Below are 22976 nucleotides of genomic sequence, written 5' to 3'. Positions count from 1 at the left end.
TTTAATGAAACTCACCTGTTTCCAATCACACACAATCACAATCTCGCTTTGTAAGAGACACTTACTCATTCCCACACTGCGATACACTCTGCTTACTCTGTGCTCTAATGACACCAAGCTTTTATCTACATGATTACTTATCTGGTTTGACCTTGCTTGGTTTTTTTTATATCCTATTTATTTGCCTAGTTTATCCTGTTTGCAAATAACATGCCCTATGTGTCTCTCCCTGAGCTGTACCTAGTATTTTGGAGTGTTTGCTAATTGTTTAATAAAAATGCTCCACCTGAATTTGCAAGAGTCTAACCCTCCATCTTGTGACACAAATTGAGGTGGCCACAAATTATTATTATTATTATTATTATTATTATTATTATTATTATTATTATTATTACAAACCAATTATTATGTTTTGTCTACAAGAAATCATGTCTTTGTCATGACCAAGTATAGTGATATTTTATGTAATATTTTATGTAAAATCAGACAGTCTATTCACTTTGAAAATTCACTTAAATGTCACGTGTACAAGTGACACCAAAAGGTTATTTCAGAATTAAAGTGTAATATCATCAACCATTTTTATTTAATGGTTAAAATGTTCAAATTCAATTAAGTTTTTTTGTGTCTTGTTGCCACAAGTTGCCAGAAGTTACATTTGTGGTTTCAATATTTCACACCTTATTAAAAAAATCTCATCTGATCGCATTCATTTTCCATCACAATTCACTTCAAGTACAGTATAAGCTTACAATAGGCTCTAATGCTTTGAACCTTTCTGAACCTGCTTGCTAAGCTTCCTAGCTAGCCACCCATAGCTACTGGTTAGCAAAAATGTTCTGATTTCTCACTATTATGTTATATTTTGAAAGGTTTTGTCAGTGTAATATAAATGGCTGAGAATATGAAAATGCAAATTGACTCTCTAATATTGAAACCCGACTTGTGTCAACATGAAAAATGAAAGATATGAACTGAAATTAAATCATTAGGGTGTTTCCAGTTGACATATTTATAGATCTTTTATGAGGGTAAAAGTGAACAGATGTTCATAGGCCAATATATAAAACTGTGGTAAACTGCTCTGCCCTAGTGGAGCAGTTGGTTATTGCACTGTGTAATATATTGTTTGAAATCAATAAAAATATTACATTTTTAATTTTTATTACACAGTTTGTATATATAGTAATTAAAATATTATTTATACATTTAAGGTATATTGTATCTTGCACGGTGGCTTAGTGGTTAGCACGTTCGCCTCACAACTCCAGGGTTGGGGGTTTGATTCCCGCCTCCGCCTTGTGTGTGTGGAGTTTGCATGTTCTTCCCGTGCCTCGGGGGTTTCCTCCCCGTTCCAAAAACATGCATGGTAGGTTGATTGTCATCTCTGGAAAATTGTCTGTAGTGTGTGATTGCGTGAGTGAATGAGAGTGTGTGTGTGTGTGTGTGTGTGCCCTGCAATGGGTTGGCACTCCGTCCAGGGTGTCTCCTGCCTTGACACCTGAGATCGGCACAGGCTCCGGCACATGACCCGAGGTAGTTCGGATAAGCGGTAGAGAATGAATGTATGAATGAAAAGAATCAAACTTAATCTTTCATTAAGACATGGCATCTTTAATTATTCTGAACAAAGACAGGTGTAATGAATTTACTTGAGTTACTCTGTATAAAAAACACGAGTGTGCTTTCTTTAGGTTTGTATTCATATTGAAAGTACCATGAGAATTATAAATATACTGCTCAATTAATGCAGCTTGAGAGTGCATAGTTAGCTTAATTATTTAATAACAAAAGTATTTAAATCACATTCATTCATTCATTCATTCATTTTCTACCGCTTATCCGAACTACCTCGGGTCACGGGGAGCCTGTGCCTATCTCAGGCGTCATCGGGCATCAAGGCAGGATACACCCTGGACGGAGTGCCAACCCATCGCAGGGCACACACACACACACACTCATTCACTCGCGCAATCACACACTAGGGACAATTTTCCAGAGATGCCAATCAACCTACCATGCATGTTTTTGGACCGGGGGAGGAAACCGGAGTATTTAAATCACATAGGAAATAAAAAATAATTACTGAGAGAGAGAGAGAGAGAGAGAGAGAGAGAGAGAGAGGACAACAACAACAACAACAACAACAACAACAAGATTAAGCAAGACTGAACACTGATTCTTTAGTTCATTGGAATAATTCTAATAATAATAAAAAATAATAATTGAAATAACTAATTGGAATGCTATTTCGGGGGGCACGGTGGCTTAGTGGTTAGCACGTTCGCCTCACACCTCCAGGGTCGGGGTTCGATTCCCGCCTCCACCTTGTGTGTGTGGAGTTTGCATGTTCTCCCCGTGCCTCGGGGGTTTCCTCCAGGTACTCCGGTTTCCTCCCCCGGTCCAAAGACATGCATGGTAGGTTGATTGGCATCTCTGGAAAATTGTCCCTAGTGTGTGAGTGAATGAGAGTGTGTGTGTGTGTGTGTGTGTGTGTGTGCCCTGTGATGGGTTGGCACTCCGTCCAGGGTGTATCCTGCCTTGATGCCCAATGACGCCTGAGATAGGCACAGGCTCCCCGTGACCCGAGGTAGTTCGGATAAGCGGTAGAAGATGAATGAATGAATGAATGAATGAATGAATGCTATTTCATTGTAATGCTAGCTAGCTAATTAGCTCATCAGAAAACTTAGTTTAGCATCCTGTCTGATTAGAAAGACAATATTAACAGGAAGATAATTATACAGTATTGAAGCATGGATACAACCAGTACAATAACATCCAGCTAGATATATTAGTGGAATTCTAGCGAGTTGGAATGCTAGTTCAACATAATGCTGACTAGTTTCTATCCAGTACCTTGCCTAGTAGATGCTAAGCATCCTATCCTTTTATAAGGTTTTTGGTCACAAAGGGTGAGTGTTTGTAAAATATTAGCTCTCTTATACAACCCTTGTCTGAGGTAAATTTCCACAGGATAGTGCTGTAATTCTATTGAGATTACTGTAAATATAGTTAAGAGAAATTAATGTTTATTGTATTATACTAAGTTAGCAACATATTTACTTAGAAAGACAATATTCAAAGTAAGATGACAGATTTCCCATGTCAAACATGTTGCTTTTAGTAACAATGGTAAGTGTTCATGAAAAATTAAACCTTTTTTCCTTTAAGACAAATTTGTGTGAGGAAAGACAACAAGGACATATTAAAACCAGTATAAACCACAAGATATTTCTGTAATTCAGATTTTGAGTTTATGTTAAAAACATATAGTTAATGAGGTTTTGTGCGTTGCCATCTTGCTCTCCATTTTCTCTCTTATCACCAGTGCTTTCCTCGTCCCTCGGAGATGACGTGCTCGGGTGCAGCACGTGTATAGAACTCAGACCAACCGCCATCATATATGCTCACGTTTGGCTGCCCACATACATGGGCCGCCAGGGCGACATGACACGCCGTGACTGCTGAGCCACATGTGACACAGAGTGGGCACTGCAGATCAACACCAGCCTGCTGAAACAGTTCCCTCAACTGCTCCGGAGGAAGAAAAAGACCAGAGGGTGCCAATAGAGATGTAAAAGGTATGTTGATGGAACCGGGTACGTGGCCAGGTTCAGTGTCTGACATACACACATACAAAAGCAAAAGGAAAGAGATTATGTCACCACTTACAGTAATGTCCAAAGTTTTTAGAAGACTTTTAATATATATTTAATCAGTTTCTTCAAACGAATAGGTTTTTTTTCTGAATCAAGATTGTTCAAAAAAAAAAAACTAACAAAAAAGTCTCTGTTTCAGAGTAGTTTGGCTTTCATTATACTGGAAATCCAAAGTTAACCAGGCAACAGCATTCCAGAGGTTTGCTACATATGAACCCCAGACTCTGTGGGGCAGTGTGTGATAGCACGTATGCAGTGTTTTCAGACAAGTGTCGCAAGCACTACAAGCAGATCAACATTGCACAATGAAAGATAAAGCAGATGTTTTTCATTAACTCACTGTCCGATAAGGCGTTTATTTTTTGTGTAGTTCAGCACAACTGTTCAGTTCCACTGATTGTAGGGATCTAATAAAGATCCGAAGGTGATGTTTGATGTGATCTGACAGATACATTTACATTTCCAGCATTTGGAACACAGAGACTTACATTAAGGGCCTTGCTCAGGGGCCCAACAGTGGAAGCTTGGTGGAACTCATAACCTTCCAATTGGTAGCCCAACACCCTAAACACTAGGCTACCACATGCCCATTACATACAGACAGAAGAGACATATAATAGCTTGTCATTAATGTGCAAATGTTTCCCCAACAATCTGTATATATCTAAATCAACTTCACCCACTCATGCTTCATGATTCTAACTGTGTTTTTAATTAAATGCAATAATCAACTTCCTCAAAGCTTAAAAAAGCCTAATTATTCGATCTAAATAATGCAGGCAATGCACATATAATACACTTATCATAGAAGTAGCAAAGTAATATTTAAAGTGCATTATATATTCAGGTACCATTGCATAATGTTATGCAGAATCAGTCGGTAATTTTAGACATGCATGCGCACCAGGTTTTCTGTCAACTGTCTCACTCACACACACTTACTGTCTCTAGGCTCAGGGTCTCTACCCTTAAATCTCCCCGCAGGTCGCGCGTCCACCAACTGGAACTCTTTCGTCTCGATATTGTCCAAAATGTCCTCGTAGGTTTTCACCCATGACCGGTCAAGCATGGCCCGGTAATCCGTGGGCTCCGGCTTCTCGCGCTCCTCCGTAACCGGGTATCCTTCCTGCATCCAGTGCTTCAAGCCTCCGTCCAGCACGGACACAGTGTGGTGACCGAACACGCGGAACATCCACCATACGCGCGGGGCGGAAAACGCGCCCTGCTCGCTCGCGTCGTACACCACTACGTGCGCGTCGTTGGTAATACCACGGCGCGATATGTACTCTGCGAAGTCGCCTGCCGAGGGGAGCATGTGATCAAGCGGCGAGGTTTGGTCACTACAGCGGTCCAGGTCGAAATATGCAGCCCCGGGTATGTGGCGCTTCTTGAAGTCGCTCGCGGAATTGCGCTTAAGTTTGGGTAAGTACCAAGACGCGTCCAGGACACGCACATTGGCACCCGCACGCGTCTTGATGGCCTGGGACAACCACTTGGCTGTGACCAGCGCTTTAGTTTGGAGAGACATTGCGGGGGGCCAAGGAGTGAGAGTCACTTAACTGAAAGCTCATATAAATCCAGGTGCTGGATGATTCAAAATGAATCGCTTTGATTAGAATCGACTCTTTTAACTGGACACGCCAAATCGATTTTTGCCATCTGATTTATTCTCGTGCATGATATAAAAATCCAGGTAAACTGTTAGAATTAGTATTTGCGCTTATAATTTTAGTTTTTTTTTTTAATATACGACCCCATCCTTCTTTATTATGTAAACACAGAGCATGCAGAGCACGTGGGTTATCTGAGAAAAAAGGCGTAACCAATAGCACACTCTGTATTTGCATATTAAAATAAGACCTGAAGTAGCAGACAAAGGGGGTGACGTCAACAATGCATTATTATGCAAATATATGCGATATAATGTATTATATGAGTGTAAGGGCGTGGCCAATCTCTTTTAATATGCAAATTCTGCCCATGCGTTGTAGTTTACTGATGGAAGAGTTCAGAGTACACAGTCCAGAGTGCCTGATTCTTTTTATAAACACAGTGTATTGACCTCAGCATGCAAGTTGCTACTCAATACAGATAAAATGTTAAAGTCAGACCTGACATCAAAATTGTGACTAAAAGTGATGATTGTGTCCAAATAACAGTAGCTGACAGTAGTTCCAGGTGCAAGTCACAAATCTCAGGGTTATATTAATACATTCATATTAATTATGCATAAATTATATTTTCTATAGAAATGACATTCATTTTGAATTGTATGGCAAACTTACTAAATGTGTATTGTGTCACTGGTGAAATATTCTGTGAGTATATATTTATATGGTCACCAGTGTTGTTAGATTGTAGGTCAGAAGTAGGTCAGTAACTTTTGTGTGTTTTGTGAGTAACATGACAAACCTTATTATCTTCAAGACAGAGAAGAAAAGAAAAAAAAGCAGGCGAGGGAATGAATATTTATTGCAGTTATAATGTCAGGGCTAATGCTAATGGGACAGTAGTGCTGTGGTTAGGGTATTATCCTACTTATTGGAAGGTCATGAGTTTAAATCTTACCACTGATAAGCCACTTACCACTGCCTGCTGGTCCATTTAAGCAAAGCTTCTATACCGTGTTTAAATGTAATGAATCGAATCAGTAATGTAAACGTAAAGAATCGAATCAGTGATTTAAATGTAAAGAATCGAAACAGTAATGTAAATGTAAAGAATCGAATCAGTTAGTTAAATGTAAAGAATCGAAACAGTAATGTAAATGTAAAGAATCGAATCAGTTAGTTAAATGTAAAGAATCGAAACAGTAATGTAAATGTAAAGAATCGAATCAGTTAGTTAAATGTAAAGAATCGAAACAGTAATGTAAATGTAAAGAATCGAATCAGTTAGTTAAATGTAAAGAATCGAATCAGTAATGTAAATGTAAAGAATCGAATCAGTTTTTTAAATGTAAAGAATCGAATCAGTAATGTAAATGTAAAGAATCGAATCAGTAATGTAAATCAGTTACTGTATATCAGTGAACATCACAGAGGAAATATTATTCAGGAAATGTTTCATAAATTATTAATTTCGCTCTGTAGCCTATTATACGTTTCCAAAAAGTTATTTATCACCAGCCGTTACAAAGATTTAATGATTCTGTGACCATAAAATATTTAATATTTATTATTATCTGTGTTAACCATTTGTTATTTTGTTTTGCAAATTAAATCCTACTAATCCACTGCACTCCAGTCATTCTTATGTGGAATCTTTCGCCACGTTCATGGTTTTTAGACGACCTCTAAAAAGTGCGACACACAAACGAACCACATGCTGCGGAAGTACTAGTAGCGCTAACAAAATATCAGTTTTCTTTTGCAGAATTTACATCCTATAACATTTAATATCAGTTTAAATATCGCACCATGTCGATTTCATTGTTAAAAAGGGGGCTCGAACTACTTAATGCAGATCTTAAAGGTAAATCTTGCGTTTTATAGTCAGGAACTTTAGTAGCTAGCCAACTGATTATAGCCTAGTTAGCTAATGGATCACCAAGATCTCAGAAACATAACAATATTCCACTTTATCTCATTTTCAAATACTTGAAGGTATATTTGAGGATCATATTTGGCATGTTTCCTGCTCGTATGGCATAGATTTTGTGTAGATCCATGGACTCAGTTCCATAAAAAAATATGTTTGTATTGCTTTTGATCATTCAGTTCTTGAATTCTGAACTTTGGTCACTTTAATGGTGGAGTCATGCTCATATATTGATTATAATTATGTCATTTAATGAACACAATTGAAATCAACTCAACATTGTGTGTGTTTATTCTTTTTTTGAAGTTGTGCCCAAGGAGCAGAAGAAGAAGAAGAGCCCCAGGAAGACATCAGTGATGGATCAGATCAGCACCAATAAGCAGGGTGTTAGGAAGCAGGTCCGCCGACTGCAGACCCACAACACAACCAGAAAAAACAATGCTACAGTCAAAAACAAACAGATTAAGAACGCCTTAGGTGAGTGATCGAATTCATATTGCGTGAACTACAGGCAGAAACGATGCACTTTTTAACGTCCGTATGCTTGTTTTCTCATTGTAGAGGAATACAGAAAAAAGCAGAAGAAAAGTCAACTCGATCACAACCTGAAGTACTTCCTGGGAACCAGCTATAAGATGAAGGAAAGCTGTACCAAGAAGGTATTTAAACATCCAGTCTGTTGCATGTTAAAAATATTTTGCCACACAGAGGTGTTGTGTTGTGGAAATAAACTGGATATACAGTCTAGCTTAGAGAGGCCAAGTATATATTTAAAGTGAATGTATTTGAATTATTTTTTTTGCACACCCTTGGCATTGTTATTTTAAGTTGTTGTAAGCTTTCACACAACACAGTCACAATTCGGCACTGTAGCGTGTTCAGTAGTAAAGCTTTCTGAAAATAAAAATACAATTTTAATGAGAAATTTTGGGATTAATTATAATTGGGCAAAAGTAAGTTGTTTGGTTTGGTTTTTTACTTGACCACATTTGCTCAAATTAAATTATATCCTATTTAGTTTGAGTATAAATGTACAGTTTTTTTTTTTGTTTTTTTTTTTTAATTCAGTGCTGTTTTTACAGCTCAGTTACAATTTTAATTTGTCAGTATTTTTTTTATCTTTTTATATTATTTATTTTAGGCACTATGTCAAATTTAGTTTTTAATTTATTTCTTTTTTTGTCTGGTTTAATGTTACATAAATGTGTATGCTTTTTAAAATTTGTTTTCTAAAAAAAATTTTTTTCAGTTTGAAAAGTTTAATGTTACAGAAAGCTTTTGTGTTTTATTGTTTAATTTGAGTATATTTAAACAAAAAAAGTGTTTCTTAATAAAAACAACTAAAAAATTAAAAAAAGAAACGAGCATATATTTGACAAGAAAGCAGGTTCTTAAAAATGCCTGGAATAATCTACTTAATGTTTTCCTTAGAATATTCTAGCACAGTGCACCTATACACAACTGCAGATATGATGATTTGAGTTTTCTTTGCAATATGATCAATTTTGAAAAATTTTTGCATGATACTGTACATGGTTTTATTTTTAGTCTCGGAGAAGCTACTACTCTGTGCAAATTTAATCTAGGAGTTTATAGTCTAGACTTTTTGATTTAACAGTAATCATATCTTTGAATACAGTAAATGCATTTTCTGTTATTGAAGCTCATAGTCTCCTCCTCTGTACTTCAGATCGTGCAGCAGAATGCAGGACGTCAGTCCCGGTACCATCCAGAGAAACCCATCAAGAAACAAGAAAAACGATCCATTTTCACAGAGGCAGAATTCCAAAAGTTCCAAGAGGAATACTTTTCTAAGCTTTAATCTCACTTATCTGTGGACACTTATGTGATGATCTAGTAGAGGAGGAATCTTGCTTTCCAGGAAAATATCTGGAGAAGTCACATGGACAGACACACAGAAATCCTATTTCCATGTTTGTGAAACCTTCAGAGATTTCAGTTTGTGGGGGTTTTTTTGTTTTGTTTTTTTCTCCCCCCAAATAAAGGTTTGATGGTTTGTTAAAAGCTGTGGTTATGTTTTATAATTGTTCAGGGTATTGTTGATAAAGAATTTGGATGTAATACATGTTGCTGAACACATCTAGATAGATAGATAGATAAATAATACATCGTCATTTCTATAATAACTGCTGATTTAAATGGACTTGCATGGTGGATGCACAGTGTAATCTAACATTAATGTACAGATCAAAAATGTTAAAGAAAAATATAGAATTGTTGATGATGGTCATGTTTCATGTATTTTGTGCTTGTTCTGTAACGATGCATTAAAAATAGTGATTTAAGGAAAACAGCATTACAATAGTGCAGTGGTGTCCAATCTTATCCGGAAAGGGCCGGTGTGGGTGCAGGTTTTCATTCCAGCCAAGCAGAAGCCACACCAGAGTCTACTAAAAGCCAAGAACAACTGATTAAATAGGTGGAATCAGGTGTGGCTTCAGGTGTGGATAAGATTGGACACCACTGCAATAGAGGGATAAAAGACAAATTGTTTTGAGGAATGGTACAGGAAAGTAATTTCCCTGTGAAAAGTATTTCCCTATATCTTTTGAGCAATATGAAACGATAACTTCGAGCTGATTGGACATTTCAAATCTTACCCAGTTCACAGTATCAGGAAGTTTCAGACGTGTTGCTCTTCCAGTTTAGTTAGATAGATACACTTAGACAAAGGAAATAAAAAAAAAAAGCATTTCCATCAGGCATTTCCTACAGGCATGGTAACAGATAGTAGAAAGAATGGCGAGATCCCAGAGGATGATTATACTTGTACAAATAGAACCAGTGAAACTCTCCATAGGAAGTAACTAAACACCTGATCATCAAACCTATGTGCAATCATCAATCATAAGCTCTTCTGTAAATCCTTTCCACTAGATGTTGGAGCGTGGCTATGAGGATTTGTGATCATTCAGACACAAGAACTTTAGGAACCTTGGGGTGTTCAGGCTTTGGTTTATCTCAAAGATGTTCAGTGGGATTGAGTCAGAATCAGGTCTCTGTGCAGGGCATGTGAGTTGTTCACCTTCAAACTCAACAAATCATGTCTGTATGGAGCTTATTTTGTGAAATTCTTTGTGATTGGCCTTATCTCTTCTTCAGGAAACCCAGTTCCTGTTATTGTTCTTGCTTACGATACTCTAAGGTGAAGTTCTGTGTATGAAGTCATGTCAAGTTGATTCGGTACCTTGGACTTTCAAGAGGCTCACGAGTTAATAAAGTACTCAAAAGGTCCTTAAAATGATGATAGTGGTAATTCCCCTGAGGGAAAATACCAACAGGAAGTCCTAAAAAACGAGAGCAATGAAGGTAAGGCACTAAGGGTGTGTTAAAATGTGTGTTAAAATTGCATGGTTGCATGTTTTGACAGCCTTAGCATGTTTAGCGTGAACAATGTCTGCTATGTAGGCTGGTAAACAGGTTCTACAATGTCACGTGTGAAGATATGTATGTGTTTTTGGGAAAGCCTGGCAGTCAGAAATATGCTGAGATACACAGAGGTACGAAATCCGAAACTGTACTTTCTCTTTGATATATGATAACATAGCAGAAAGAAGCTACTAGCAGGGGGTAAAGAGACATTCAGAAGGAAGGAAGGAATGTCGCAAGTGAGTATTTTATTGAGTTTAATTTATTGTGGCTCTGTATTGAATAGACTCACAGCTCAATGTTTACAGTGTATAATGTGCACTTATTCTTGTACAAAAATGTTGTACCAAATGTGTTCTTTTAGGAAGCAAGTCAGAAACCTAAATGTCCAGCTCGTCCACCACAACCTGACCCCTCAAAGCTACGAACCTTACGACTTTCCAGGCTCAGGCCCACAGACGAATTACAAGCTAAAACATGTAATCTATCGCTGGAGAATCAAAACATTCCTACATACATAGATGTGTTGTCTGACAAGTCGCCAGCTAAGGTACTGAGTTTCACAGCACAGAACTAGTTTAATTTTTACAAAGTTTTTATAACTTGAATGCACTTTTGTCAGTAGGATGTAGCTCCTGCCAGGCCACCACCTCCAGTATTGACAAGATCATTCCTCTATCAGTCCAAAGAGACAAAGGTGTGCCTTTCTCTTAAAGCATTCTTCAATCATTTGTATCATTTCTCATCTATGTTACATATTCTGTGGATCTTTTGACCTTTTTGTAGGATTCAAACAGTCATGTAGAGACAACGGACATCGAAAATACAGAAACACCTTTGTCTAACGGGAACCATGTGGAAACAGATGACGGTTCGTCATACGCCGATGTTCTTTCCAACGAGAGAAGGCTCAGAGTAAGCTGGAGATGATGATTGATTGCCATAGGGAATAATATCTGGGAAACTCTGTAGCACTGTTGTTTCAGAGCACTGATGTCCCTGAAGGTTCTTAATTGCTTCTTTGTCAGGATGTAGAACCTTAAATGCGTACATGCTAAACACTTTCTGTTGGTTAATTGATTAAAGATGGGGTATGTTTGAGAAATGCTTCAGAAAACTGAGTCGGGACAACAAAACAAAAATCAAAACAAACGTGTAGCCAATGAGCAGAAAGGGGCGTGTCTTGTCATTATGACAAGGGCGTGTCTTGTCATTATGGCCGGAGAGAGTGTTCAGTGCGCATGTGTGACAGCAGAAAGTGGTTTAACATTGACATGGAGGATAAAAACAAAGAAAGAAAGCGAAGAAAGGCTTACGATAAGGCAAGAAGTAGGACCCGTGTTAATATAGGATCAGCTTTCCAGCGCTGGAGAGAACTGAAGGAGCAGGAAGTTGGCGCATATTCACAGATTGGAGTTTCCTGAGTAAATAACTCCTGAGTTAAACGCTGTTACTACACAAATAACACCTCTTTTCTATCGTAGTAATGTAGAGACGCAGCTACAACCGTGTTTTGCTAGTAACAGCGTTTAGCTCAGGAGTTATTGACTCGGGAAACTCCAATCTGTGAATATGCGGCCAACTTTACTTAAGACGCCGAGGCGCATTTTTCCTTCTTGATAGGTGAGTAACGTTGGTTTTGCTTTGTTACACAGAACTAATATATGCCTTTGTCCTTTGCATGATTATGCTTGTGTGTCATTTTTGCTTGTTTGTTTATCTGCAATCGTATTGTTCTTCCCTTCAGTTATGATAGACACATTTCTTTCCCTTAGTTGCCTGGGTTATGTGTGTGTGTGTGTGGGCGGAGCTATCGATACAGGGGTGGGAACCGTTTGGGTTAGGGGCGTGTTTGTTTTGGTGATTTCAAATGTCAACATTGGCTTTCAAACATCGGAGACCCCACCTTTAATTGTAGTAAATTTCCTCCAGTTTTCGAGGTAACTAGATGGATTGGTGACTAAACTTTTCCTGGGTGTAACTAAGTACAGTATGTGCATACATGTAGAACCCTGTGATTGTGATGATCTTGAACGTTCCTGAAACCTAGATCTCCTGTGACCCTGAACAAGATAAACCCATTACTCTGTATGGAAAAAATAGTTCCACAAGATGATGAACATACAGCAACGATAAATGTTATACTGTTAAATTATTCATTCATTCATTTATTCATTCATTCATCTTCTACCGCTTATCCGTACTATCTCGGGTCATGGGGAGCCTGTGCCTATCTCAGGCGTCATCGGGCATCAAGGCACTGTTAAATTATTTTGTACAAAATTGTTTATTTTCTACAGCAGCTAAAAAATGAATAGAAAAACTAAGACTTAAGAAACACATAACTTTCCATTCTGTAATGTTTACACATTCTGTACTGTTACTACATGGAACAATTGCACATCATGCTTGCATGTAACATGTAGCATACTGAACATCATATTCTATTACTACTTCTTATTTCTGTAACATTCATTCATTCATTCATCTTCTACCGCTTATCCAATCTACCTCGGGTCACGGGGAGCCTGTGCCTCAGGCGTCAACGGGCATCAAGGCAGGATACACCCTGGATGGAGTGCCAACCCATCACAGGGCACACACACACTCTCATTCACTCACGCAATCACACACTACGGACAATTTTCCAGAGATGCCAATCAACCTACCATGCATGTCTTTGGACCGGGGGAGGAAACCGGAGTACCTGGAGGAAACCCCCGAGGCACAGGGAGAACATGCAAACTCGACAGACACAAGGCGGAGGCGGGAATCAAACCCCCAACCCTGGAGGTGTGAGGCGAATGTGCTAACCACTAAGCCATCGTGCCCCCCCTTTCTGTAACACAGTTTCATAAATTTAGTTTATTTATATGTGCAGTCAAAGGAGGAGCAGCTAGGATTTTAATACACTATAAGTTAACAAATATGTGACAAATAAAATCTTAGGTTCACATAAAGGAATTTTTAGAGACATCAAGTTTTAATGACATTTATTGAAAAGTTTTTCACCTTATCACTTAACAGATCATGAGGAGATCCCGAGAACAGATCCCAATCAGATCCCAATCCTGAGGAAAGTGTGTTTTGTGCTTATTAAGTGAGGCTGTTGAGGGAATGGCTGCTTATAGACTATATTTCCAGAAGTATCTCTTCTGGAAAGGCTTTCCTATAGATTTTGGAGTGTGGCTATGGGGATTTGTGCTTATTTAGCCAGAAGGGCATTAGTGAGGTAAGGAACTGATTGGAAATATGAAATCAGCATTCTAGTTCATCCCAAAGGTGTTTATTTAGGTTGGGGACAGGATCTTTGACTCCAATTTTAGCAACCATGTCTACATGGAGCTTGCTTCATGCACAGGTGCAATGTCATGCTGGTACAGGTTTAGGCCTCTGAGTTCCAGTGAAGTAAAACTGAAATGCTACAGCATGCAAAGACATTCTGTAGAATTGTGTGCTTCTAGCTTTGTAGCAACAATCCAGGGAACCACATATTGGTGTCCACAAATGTTGGACCATATAGTATAGGCTCTGTAACATAAATGAACTAATCTGATTTGAGGACATTCCACAAAATGTCCTATTGCATGCCACTGTGTGTTTTATTCCATACAATCTGTGCACTATTTCAATTAGAGGTTAGGTTTTAAAGCATGTTACGAACACTGCAAAAATATTTACACTATTGTCCGGTATTTTGTCTGTTCTTACCCATTCATAGAATCGTCCCACATCTGTAAATTCCCCTCCTCCTCGTCCTGTTTTTCCGCCTCGGCTTTCTCTGTCACTTCCACGAAAATCAGTACTATGCCAGTCCCAGTCGGCCGGGCCTACTGAACATGTTTATGAAAGCATTGACGATGTTTTGTCACAGGTAACGAACAAAGCAGCACTGAAATTATTTACATGCTCAGTACAAAATTCTGTGTGGAATGACATTTGCACAAAAAACAGGATAAAGGTGGAGAGAGAGGATTATCCGCTGGCCTAACAAGAAAAGGACGTTTTGCTACTTACCACTCATGGAGTGAAGCATTTAGTGTGGATGGAGACCGCACTGCAAGGGTAAAACACGTCTAGACTTGATATCAAACTCTATAGAGTTAAGGATTTCCTTAGTTTTTAAACTTACTGTGCTTTTGATTTCAAGTCAGTGATTTTATTTTTAATGCATTTTTATTTCATTTTTCCATCAAACTATCTTAGAAATGACTTAGACTTTATGAACTACAATTATACAAACAGTTTATTTGTCTGTCAGATAAAAGTGAAGTAACAGTTATATAATATTCCTATGAAAGGTCCAGATAAGCAGCATTTTTTAAATAATGTATACATCAGGAATGAATTAAAATGTATTCCATTTTTTTTCCTCGCACTGGTGCTTCATTTACAACTTTTGACTAGAACCATGGGATATGAACAGATATGATTTGCTTTTGTCTTTAAATATTCAGTTTTCATCATCAAAATTTTATTACAAGTTTTCCATACCATGTTTGTTGAATTAAACCAGTTGAAATCTGATAAAAATTTATACTGGTTTTGATTCTATAAAATGGAATAAAGCATCATCTTTCTTTTCTTTAGGAGCTGGATATCTTGTTAGAATGGTGGAGAAGTATAGGAGGTGAGTGAGATACTGCTTACATCCAGTGCATAATGGTTAAACCCTTTACTAGCTGCTGACTTTGAAAAGGACATTTGTAAATGGGGCAAAAATCAGACCAGTTTGATCTCTTTTAGGGTTGGAGAATCTACAAAGCTATCAACAAGAGGAAACAAAATCAAAGTATGTATAATTATTTAATAAAAAAAAAAAGAACTCTGCATTATAGAAGGGTACAGAATCACGACCTGATGGTGTTTGTCTTCTCTCTGATTTAGACCGCTGATCTCAGTGGCACAAAGAGTAAAAACAGCCATGCGTCTGTATGAGCTGCTTTTAATTCAGCGTTGTACTGACCTGCTAAACCATGTCACAGAGCTCCACTGCACTGCGGACAGTCTCGTCAAGTCGAATAAGAAGGCTCGACTTGCCAAGCTCACAGGAGGCACCACTGGTGCGGTTGGTGGTGTTACTATTGCAGCAGGCCTTGCTCTTGCCCCACTGACCTTTGGAGCCTCATTGGTGGCAACCGGTATCGGCGTCGGAATCGTTGCCGCAGGAGGAGTCGCAGGGGCATCAGCATCCTTCAGCAAAAAAAAGAAAGGGAATTGGTTAAAGGACAAGGTGGAGAAAATCATAAATAGCTACAAAACCCAGATAGAAGATATTCTAGCATGCCTCAGGTTTATTGATATAGGAATGGAGCAGCTCAGAAAGGAGGATAACACCAAGCTGAATGAAATGGGTGCTCAGTTGGCGAAAATAGGCAGAGTTGCTCAGGAAATGGAAAACATACACTCCATGGATGTCGTAAGTGATTGTTTTGGCATCCTGGAGGATTTGGATTTCTATTTCTTAGAGGAGGATGATCCAAAAACTAAGAAGAACTCTAACACCCAGCTTGCTCAGAAAGTCTATGAGGTGGCTGACAAACTCAAAGAGTGTGTGGATCAGCTGATACGGATTAAAAACCTCTTTCGATCAGTAGATGATAGTGTTTGATTAAAATGATACGTTTTGTAAGTTGTTGCATTGTATGTAGTTTTTTCTTATATATAAGTTTGTTTTTAATATAATAGTCCCTTTAACTTTCCTTACCTATCCAGTATGATGACAGTGAAGTACCACAGGTCTGTTAGAAGACAATAAACAGGAATGCGTTATGTTATGTGGCAGGCGCAAAGGAGTCGAGTATTTTTATAACAGTCAAGTCTTTAAAGCAATATTTATATATAATAATTGTAATAAAACTTTTTTTTTTATAAAGCCAATGATTTATAATGCAATTCATAATGTAAGATTGAAGTGAAAAAAAAGAATAATAAAAAAGAAATAACTGTATATATCATCAATATAATGTAAGCGATCACAGGAACTAACATGTCTTGTGGACATGTGACCACAGCATTAACTGTAATGTAACAGAGGAGGCTCAGAGGCAGACTCAGGATTCATATTCAGAAGCTTTAATGACACTTAATTTAATAACAAAACATTACGAACAGGGGGGCACGGTGGCTTAGTGGTTACGGTGGCACGGTGGCTTTGGGGGTTTCCTCCGGGTACTCCGGTTTCCTCCCCCGGTCCAAAGACATGCATGGTAGGTTGATTGGCATCTCTGGAAAATTGTCCCTAGTGTGTGATTGTGTGAGTGAATGAGAGTGTGTGTGTGCCCTGCGATGGGTTGGCACTCCGTCCAGGGTGTATCCTGCCTTGATGCCCAATGACGCCTGAGATAAGCGGTAGAAAATGAATGAATGAATGAATGAACATTACGAACACAGCACACAGTAGAAGACACATTTGAAATATCAGGATCAATATAATAATACATACTGAGTATCAGCAAGGCTTCAGGAACAGTTCAGCCCAGATATTTTCTGTATAAGTCCATGATTAGAGAAGGGCCCACAATGTCTCAGTAGGGACACTCAGGACCACACTCCTCCAGTCCCCCAAACTGGTCTTTCTGACAACATTCAACATGCTTTTGAGGACATTGCGGGACAACATTCAAGATTTTAGCCTCTTCAGTGTACAGGATTCATTTGAATGAAGCTTGAACATTGATCTCATGGGTCAAGAGTCAGATCAGAGGAAGAAGAATAACAAAAATTCAAATCAATTACTATTTCCCAGAGCATGCCCTCTTCTGGTGAGGAGGAGAAATATCACTTGTATCTTTGTAGCTATAAATGGCATTCTTTAATAAATTAAACATTTGCCATTGGCAAATTGCTGTTGTTTAAGAAGACTAAAGCACATCACCAGGTCATAATTATTTTATATAACAGCACCCCATGTCATTTTTTAGTTCTTAGTAATAGGATCAAACTAGATGAACTTGTTTGATGAATGCATACGTATTGTTTTGCCAGTCATTTGAAAGAAAGCTGACGAGATTCCACATTACAGCAAGTTTAAGGTTTTGTTTCAAGGCAAGCAATCGCGTTCATTTACACTTCATCGCAAAACTCGACAGCGTCAAGCGTAAGTTTAAGGATCCAACAGCAACGCAGTTGTAATGTTAAAGGTAAGAATCAAAATTTTGTTTAACAATATAAACATTCAAGCTTTGTAATTCAAGTGCCAATGACATATTGCTTAACTATAATGTTAGTAGTATTAGCAGTGAATGGAATTCCTGTTTTATCTTTGAATTTTTCATTTATTGTACAGTTTAGCTTTTAATTTTACACTTTTTTTGCCATTTTTAGTGTCAGGTCAATTCTTAAACAGAATAGAAAGGTCATCAAAGGTAGGCATGTAAAAGACTATAAGTGTACTATAAGGTAGAGCCCTGCGCAGGACTGTTTTTATAAACCCGCACGCGCCCGCTCCCGCTGAATTTCTGACCAGGACCGCCCGCGCCCGCAAGCTGCATGTTCCACTTCCGCCCGCACCCGCAAAGTTTGTGTCCACTCCCGCCCACTCCCGCGGATTTTTTCTTGAGAGCATGTGAAAATTTTGATTGTGTACAAATGATCAGACTAATTATTAGTTCAGGCTAATGTCCAGAATAACAGAATTAAACATGATTGCATTTCATTCATTCATTCATTCATTTTCTACCGCTTATCCGAACTACCTCGGGGAGCCTGTGCCTATCTCAGGCGTCATTGGGCATCAAGGCAGCATACACCCTGGACGGAGTGCCAACCCATCGCAGGGCACACACACTCTCATTCACTCACGCACTCGCACACTACGGACAATTTTCCAGAGATGCCAGTCAACCTACCATGCATGTCTTTGGACCGGGGGAGGAAACCGGAGTACCCGGAGGAAACCTCCGAGGCACGGGGAGAACATGCAAACTCCACACACACAAGGCGGAGGTGGGAATCGAACCCCCAACCCTGGAGGTGTAAGGCGAACGTGCTAACCACTAAGCCACCGTGCCCCCCATGATTGCATTTAAATAAGATAAATTAATACTAAACCAAAGCAACACACCTGACAAAAACATTTGTTTTTTATTATAAAACATTAACCGTTTTAACAAAACCACAACTAGCGGCACCTCATTTTTTAAACCTACTGCATGATACACAGACACGCACCAAATAATTAACTGTTAACAACTGTGCTTTTTCCTCAATATGTCGAGACACAGTGGTTGGATGTGGCAGCGCATCTCTCACATCAAATGTACCAAATTTAGCGGCTACGTTAACAAAGTGCCGAACTATGTCAACAAAGCCATTCCCGGCAACAATGTCATACAGTCTAATATCTTTACAGCAAAGTGCGACACATTTTTCCATAGTATCTTGCTTAACGTGAGCAGGAAGTGCTTTATTGGAGAATGAGAGCTTGCTTTGCCCACTGAGAACTGTGCAGGTATGTCGCCTCAGGCCAGACGTGCCAGATTTATGTCCGTTGTAAATTAACACTTTTGCACATTTATTGCAACTTACGAAGTTTAACTCTTTCCCATTTTTTTCAGTGACAATTGAGAATTGTGTCCAGATGTCTGACTTGCCTTGCTTTGCTTTTGTCAAGTAAACAGCCGCTTTAATCTTCTTCTCAACGTCATGTGTTGACTCCATTCTTATTATTAGGCTACACACCAAATCCCGGGTCCCGCGGATCTCCCGCTAAATTTTCTGACCGCCCACTCCCACCCGGGGCATAGATGAAACCGCCCGCTCCCGCGAGATTTGCGTTGGGTCCCGCGGGTCCCGTGGGAGCCCAATCCCAATGCAGCCCTCTACTATAAGGCCTACAAATAATCATATATTGTATTAACACACAGTATGTACTCAAACTTTCAGAATGTTAAATTTAATATAAGTAAATATTAATAGCACAAGAGGACATAAAAAATATTGACACTGTGGTTTAGTGGTTAGCAATTTTAGGGTAGGGGGTTTATGTGTGCATGGGGTTTGCATTTTCTTCTGGGCTTAACCTGGGCTTAACCTCCAGTTCCTCCATCTGCCCAAAGACAGGAATTGTAGGCTAATTTGGCATCTCTAAATTGTCTGCAGTGTGTAAATGGGTGTGTCAATGTGTCCCGTGATGGGTTGGCTCCCCATCCAGGGTGTCCCCCACCCTGCGCCCTAAATGTCCTGGGATAGACTCCATTTTCCCATGACCGTATGAAGGAAAAGCTGTACAGAAAATGGTGAGATTGATGGAAATGTCAAAATGAGTGATATATGAAGTCATTAAGCATTAGCATCTCATTCTTTTATTTACAGTTGGGAGTGTTGGAAAACAAAACAGAGTCTCAAATTGGATTAACCAGCACTGTTTGAAATGCATTCTTCATTATGTAAATAGCCTCTTTAACCACGTTCTGTTAGTCATCCTCTACCCATCATTGGTGTAAATCTTTTGGACCACGGCACTGCTGGAAATCTGTGGACAGATTCTCAATCCAGCAACTCAGTTATGTCACTGCACCTGATTCAGTTGTACAAAGATCTCACACATGGTAATGCCAGTGCTCACCAAAGTACTTTCTTCACGCAAATAAATGCAGTTTACTGTGTAGGTATAGTCAAAATGGCTTGCATGATTTTCTTGCATGTGTATGCACATAAATGTTCATTCATTCATTCATCTTCTACCGCTTATCCGAACTACCTCGGGTCACGGGGAGCCTGTGCCTATCTCAGGTGTCATCGGGCATCAAGTCAGGATACACCCTGGACGGCGTGCCAACCCATCACAGGGCACACACACACTCATTCACTCACACACTACGGACAATTTTCCAGAGATGCCAATCAACCTACCATGTATGTCTTTGGACCGGGGGAGGAAACCGGAGTACCCGGAGGAAACCCCCGAGGCACGGGGAGAACATGCAAACTCCACACACACAAGGTGGAGGCGGGAATCGAACCCCGACCCTGGAGGTGTGAGGCGAACGTGCTAACCACTAAGCCACCGTGCCCCCCCACACATAAATGTATTCATTTTAATATTTCAACATACTTTCTAGAAGTTTCTTCACGGAACGTCAAGGAACAGAAGTACAGAAACTCATGCAAAATATAAGAACCAAACAAATCTAAATGTTTATTAATAATAAACGTGTAAGGGAATTAAAAGGCAACAATATTTATTCTCTGTTCCCTGTGACTGTGTCTTATGGCTGTTTCTATGCTTATTACTGTGATAGATTGTGGATTTGGATAAGAAGCCACCACCAAACAAATCCATACTGGACAGGATTATCAAAGCAGGTGGTCGACGCTTACCAGGCATGGTGCCTTCAAGCCCTATTCCTAATTCTGAGCAACTGAGTCAAGGAGAAGTGCTGACTGTACAGGTACCAAAGGATGGAATGATTTCTTCTTCTAGGCGCACCTTCTCACCAAAGTCATTTGTCTTCTGAAAACAAAAAAGGGGTCCTGCAAGAAGCCAAAGAAAAGTCCTATTGTGCTGAAGTCTTCCCTGTTTCTGACATTAATGCTGACATGAGTGACTCCTTCAAAAAATGCTAAAAAAAAAAAAAAAATGTACTTTGTAAAGTTGATTTTTTTGGTGACGCATGTCATATAACTCAATTTACCTTAAAGTTCAAAACCGTGTCAATCCTGTATGCCGCCATGATAATGCACAAATCATATTTCCCCTATAGAATTCATGTCAACTTTAACAAATCTTCAGTGTTTAAGGATAATTTTTCCTCTGTCTATTAGGACGATAATGGAGACTTCATGGAATGGTGGTATTTGGAGGAACGTAAGTTGAAAAACATACAATATAATATTAGAATTATGTACAATAAATGTACCAGAATTTTTAGTATTTTTGTAATTACATTCAAGTATTGTCTAGTAGAATTTAAGCTGCTTATAATAACTGCATATCAGCAATTGAAGTCTTATTCAGTTTACAAGCACAGAACCTTCAGCACTGTACGATGTTAGATCACGCACATTGAAATATGCTATTCCCATATCTACATAAAATTCTCAGAAGCTGCCCTTATGTATTATAACTATATATTATGTCACTGAAACATCTGGTTGACCCTGGATATGAACCCTTTTTTTTACTTTCAGCCTGGAAGGAACTTGACCATCCTAACGCAGAGCAAGTTGATGCAAAGTAAGTGTCAAAAATTCTGTTTCTGAATGAAGACACTCGGGAATCTATTACATACTACGAAAAATGTCCATTTTCCCTGTTCTCTCTCTCTCTCTCTCTCTCTCTCTCTCTCTCTCTCTCTCTCTCTCTCTCTCCAGGTCCCTAAAACAAAAAGCTGAAAATCTAATAAAAGCTCTAAATGTGTATGATTACCTCCTATCTAAACAAGGAGTGATTCTGCAGAGTCACATTAAAGAACTAGAGGAAGTGGTGGAGAACATTGACAAGGAGGTGAAGACAGCAGATAGTACCAGGGGAACTCTAGGGGCAATAGGACTGACGGCTGCTGTCGGAGCTGTCATATATGCCCCAACGACCCGAGTGGCTTCCTTAGCAGTGGCTGCAATTGGGTTTGGAGTTACAGCATTCTGGGCTGTTATTTCCAACAAACGTCCCACCAATGTGAACAGGAAGAAAGTAAAGACAATCTTCAAAGACTGCTCTACACAGTTAGAGGAAATCGAGAGGTGTCTAAAGTTTATCAGCTCTAATATGGCATGTCTGAATAAACACGATTTGTCCGCTTCAATTGGGGTGGATTCCAAAGCAGAAAAGGTTTTTAGAATGGTGAATAACAGTGACGGTGGAAACAGTGTAAGAGTGATCAGTGCAGTCAGTAAGTGCTCAGGCCTGATCCAAGGCTTTGTGCTGGGTATGGATACGTGTTTCTGCAAAAACGACAACGAAAAACTCAAGAAGCTGAAACGGGGCTCAGAAACCAAATTTGCTAAACAAATCTCTGTGCTGATAAAGCAGGTGCAAGTCAGCCTTGATCAGCTGATGAGTTATAAAACTGTGGTGAAATTTGCAGACATATAGAACATAATTTGGGAGGGATTATAGATATAGTATGATGGTGTTATATAGTCTTATTATATCATTTACTAGTGAAATTTGAAATGCTGCTATATACTATATAATAAACATGAAGGATATAAGTATATTTTCATGTAAAAAATCAAATTAGTTGATTGGTGGAGTCTTTGGGTTAGTATGTTTCCAGAGCCTTTCTTTTAATGCTGGTTTCTTTATGAAATCTTCTATGTGAAATCTGTCTGTAGAATGAATGCACTTTTTCATGTTACATGTGATGTAACCTTTTTGCACTTTAGCGGTTAAAAGTTTTGCTGGACAATACTTAGAGGAGAAGTTGTTGTTGTTGTTGT

At 38.9% G+C, this 22976-nt stretch overlaps 4 protein-coding genes across 4 annotated transcripts; 3 read left to right on the top strand and 1 right to left on the bottom strand.

Moving 5' to 3' along the window:
- Positions 1–2623: 2623 nt before the first annotated feature.
- On the bottom strand, positions 2624–5333 carry LOC132844041 (3-mercaptopyruvate sulfurtransferase-like). Its single transcript, XM_060867199.1, has 2 exons — positions 4605–5333; positions 2624–3623 (listed from the first exon to the last, which is right to left on the bottom strand). The coding sequence occupies exons 1-2, from the start codon at positions 5188–5190 to the stop codon at positions 3325–3327; spliced, it is 885 nt and encodes a 294-aa protein (XP_060723182.1). The 5' UTR covers positions 5191–5333; the 3' UTR covers positions 2624–3324.
- Positions 5334–6949: 1616 nt separating this feature from the next.
- Positions 6950–9373, top strand: rps19bp1 (ribosomal protein S19 binding protein 1). The gene is made up of 4 exons (XM_060867198.1): positions 6950–7136; positions 7509–7679; positions 7764–7861; positions 8893–9373. The coding sequence occupies exons 1-4, from the start codon at positions 7082–7084 to the stop codon at positions 9022–9024; spliced, it is 456 nt and encodes a 151-aa protein (XP_060723181.1). The 5' UTR covers positions 6950–7081; the 3' UTR covers positions 9025–9373.
- A 1221-nt stretch (positions 9374–10594) lies between these two features.
- Positions 10595–16224, top strand: LOC132844895 (uncharacterized). The gene is made up of 9 exons (XM_060868771.1): positions 10595–10831; positions 10957–11142; positions 11218–11289; positions 11379–11507; positions 14314–14466; positions 14547–14657; positions 15183–15222; positions 15339–15384; positions 15480–16224. The coding sequence occupies exons 1-9, from the start codon at positions 10823–10825 to the stop codon at positions 16201–16203; spliced, it is 1470 nt and encodes a 489-aa protein (XP_060724754.1). The 5' UTR covers positions 10595–10822; the 3' UTR covers positions 16204–16224.
- Positions 16225–17605: 1381 nt separating this feature from the next.
- LOC132844039 (uncharacterized) lies at positions 17606–22976 on the top strand. The gene is made up of 5 exons (XM_060867197.1): positions 17606–17734; positions 20837–20986; positions 21360–21402; positions 21726–21771; positions 21909–22976. Exons 1-5 carry the CDS (start codon positions 17726–17728, stop codon positions 22627–22629), a joined length of 969 nt encoding a protein of 322 aa, XP_060723180.1. The 5' UTR covers positions 17606–17725; the 3' UTR covers positions 22630–22976.

The sequence above is a fragment of the Tachysurus vachellii genome, chromosome 4 (genome assembly GCF_030014155.1).
Source record: "Tachysurus vachellii isolate PV-2020 chromosome 4, HZAU_Pvac_v1, whole genome shotgun sequence".
Taxonomy (NCBI): domain Eukaryota; kingdom Metazoa; phylum Chordata; class Actinopteri; order Siluriformes; family Bagridae; genus Tachysurus; species Tachysurus vachellii.
Note: the sequence above shows the minus strand (reverse complement) of the source record. Positions and strands in the feature narration are given on the sequence as shown.